The sequence below is a fragment of the Octopus bimaculoides genome, chromosome 16 (genome assembly GCF_001194135.2).
Source record: "Octopus bimaculoides isolate UCB-OBI-ISO-001 chromosome 16, ASM119413v2, whole genome shotgun sequence".
In the NCBI taxonomy this organism is placed as follows: domain Eukaryota; kingdom Metazoa; phylum Mollusca; class Cephalopoda; order Octopoda; family Octopodidae; genus Octopus; species Octopus bimaculoides.
This window is the reverse complement of record NC_068996.1, coordinates 28290444-28292532: the sequence shown is the minus strand read 5'-3', so window position 1 is coordinate 28292532 and position 2089 is coordinate 28290444. Positions and strand designations below refer to the sequence as shown.

Genomic DNA, 2089 nt, shown 5'->3' with positions numbered 1-2089 from the left:
TACGTGTGTGTGTGTGTGTGTGTGAATGTGTGCGTGTTTAGAGTTTATGCTTACCATTGTGTCAAGTTGGTTTTCATTATTTTATATATATAATCTAGTGATTCTTTGAAAGAGAGCGGTTGATAAAAAAAATACCAGACTGTAAGAGGAATCTGTAAAAGCTGACTGCATTTAAATGTTATTTTTTGTTTCTATTAAGAACGTTTTCGCCTTTCCTTTAAATCCTTTATATTTTATTTGAAGCTATAAAGATTTTAATTGCATCGACGTGTCGCTATTCTCCTGGATGAAGTAATTATAGTTAATGTTCCCTATATGTTGCATTCATTTTTATGTTCTAATACTCAGTAAAACCAAACAAGGCATACATAAACTTTATTACACAAACCAATGTAATCTTTGGCATATATGAACACGTTACCAAAAAAAAAAGAATCATAAATAAGTGTTTAATATTGATTTCAAATTTTGGCACAAGGCCAGCTGTTTCAGAGGAGGAGGTAAGTCGATTACATCAACCCCATTGCTCAGCTGGTACTTATTTTATCGATCTAGAAAGGAAGAAAAGCAAAGTCGACCTCGGCGGAATATGAACTCAGGGCGTGAAGACGGATGAAATGCCGTAAAGCATTTTGCCCGGCGTGGTAACGATTCTACACGCATTAAATATTACAAATATATAAAGACACGAAAGTCAATTTTAAAAAATTAAACCCACTAGTAACAAACAAGCCAGCAAGCTACTGAATTAATTTCGGCTGAATTATGTAATTTACGCATTTGTACGGATTAATTGCAAGTTGTAAACACCAACTTGACCATACATGAACAATATTTTTTACGCCATATTATTATGTATCTACAACAAAGGGCTATCGCTATATGCTACTTCAAAAACATAGATAAAATCTTGATAGCATACCATGTTCATATAATGAAGTTATAATATTTTACAATATATTACAGGTACTATATACGGGATCATAACAGTGGAAAAGGCTCGAATTCCCGGCGCCACTTTGTGACGTCAAATATCTATGGTAGTGACACAAGTGACCAGAAAAATGGAAGTAAGTTGCAAAAACTATTCATTCTGTGTTAATTTTTGGGTGGAGGCCATTGATTTTTTTTATGTCTTTCGTTTTACAGGCAATGGACTACATTTCCTTTACGGACAACAAGGCATAATTTGAGGGAGATTTTGTTACAATTTTTAATAAGTAGAATGGCAGCGTAGAGGATTTTTTCCTGGTTAGATTTATTTACAAGATATTAGTTTGAGCCAAAGATTTCATGATAAATTTTAAGTAACTAGAAATTACGAAAATTTTACGATGTATTTTGGAGGAGAGATGTATTTTTACTTTTCGTAAAGGTTATTTTTCTTTATGGTATACTAATATGTTTTCTTTTCCGAATTGTATTAACCATTTTTATGGTGCAGACCATCACTAGTTTGCTTGGACTCTCAATATTTTCTGGAATTTATCAAGCGGGTAGACAAAGTCCCTCTGAATGAAGCCAATTGTCAGTTAAATAAATAGAGCCATTACTGCTAGAGTTAAAAACTAAGTTCTCCTTAAAATCATACTTGTATTTAAAATGATTTTAAAGACAACGTTGTATAATTTGTATAAAAATCTATGCCTGATACTTAAAAATAAAAAGAGGCTAGTCATTTTAGATCGGTTTAATAAATGTTAGTCTGGAGCCGAACAGCTCTGTGCACAAGGCAATGGTGAACCGTCAATGTAATCACTTGATATGCTAGACATACCAGCTAATTATCCCTCTGATTTAAATTTTAAAATGGCACATTTGATGATGTACAATATTAGTTTTTACTCTCAGCATCATATTTGTTGCACTATTTTTTGTGTTGTTTTGTTTTAATTTTATAAGAAAAGACTAATTTTATTTTTTCTTTCCAGTCTTAACCATATAACTTTTCATCTCTTCGTGTCTTTTTTGTCTTAGTCACTAAGACTACATACATACATACACACATACATACATACATACATACATACATACATACATACATACATACATACACATATATATGTATATATATATATATATATATATA

At 31.5% G+C, this 2089-nt stretch overlaps 1 protein-coding gene across 1 annotated transcript in view; it reads left to right on the top strand.

The window, feature by feature from the left end:
• The first annotated feature begins 286 nt into the window (after positions 1 to 286).
• Positions 287 to 2089, top strand: part of LOC106879488 (proton channel OtopLc) — a 299778-nt gene continuing 297975 nt past the window's right edge. Inside the window, exons 1-2 of the mRNA XM_052973478.1 lie at positions 287 to 291; positions 967 to 1070. Coding sequence (XP_052829438.1) covers positions 287 to 291; positions 967 to 1070 — 109 coding nt within the window. The remainder of the gene's footprint in view (positions 292 to 966; positions 1071 to 2089) is intronic.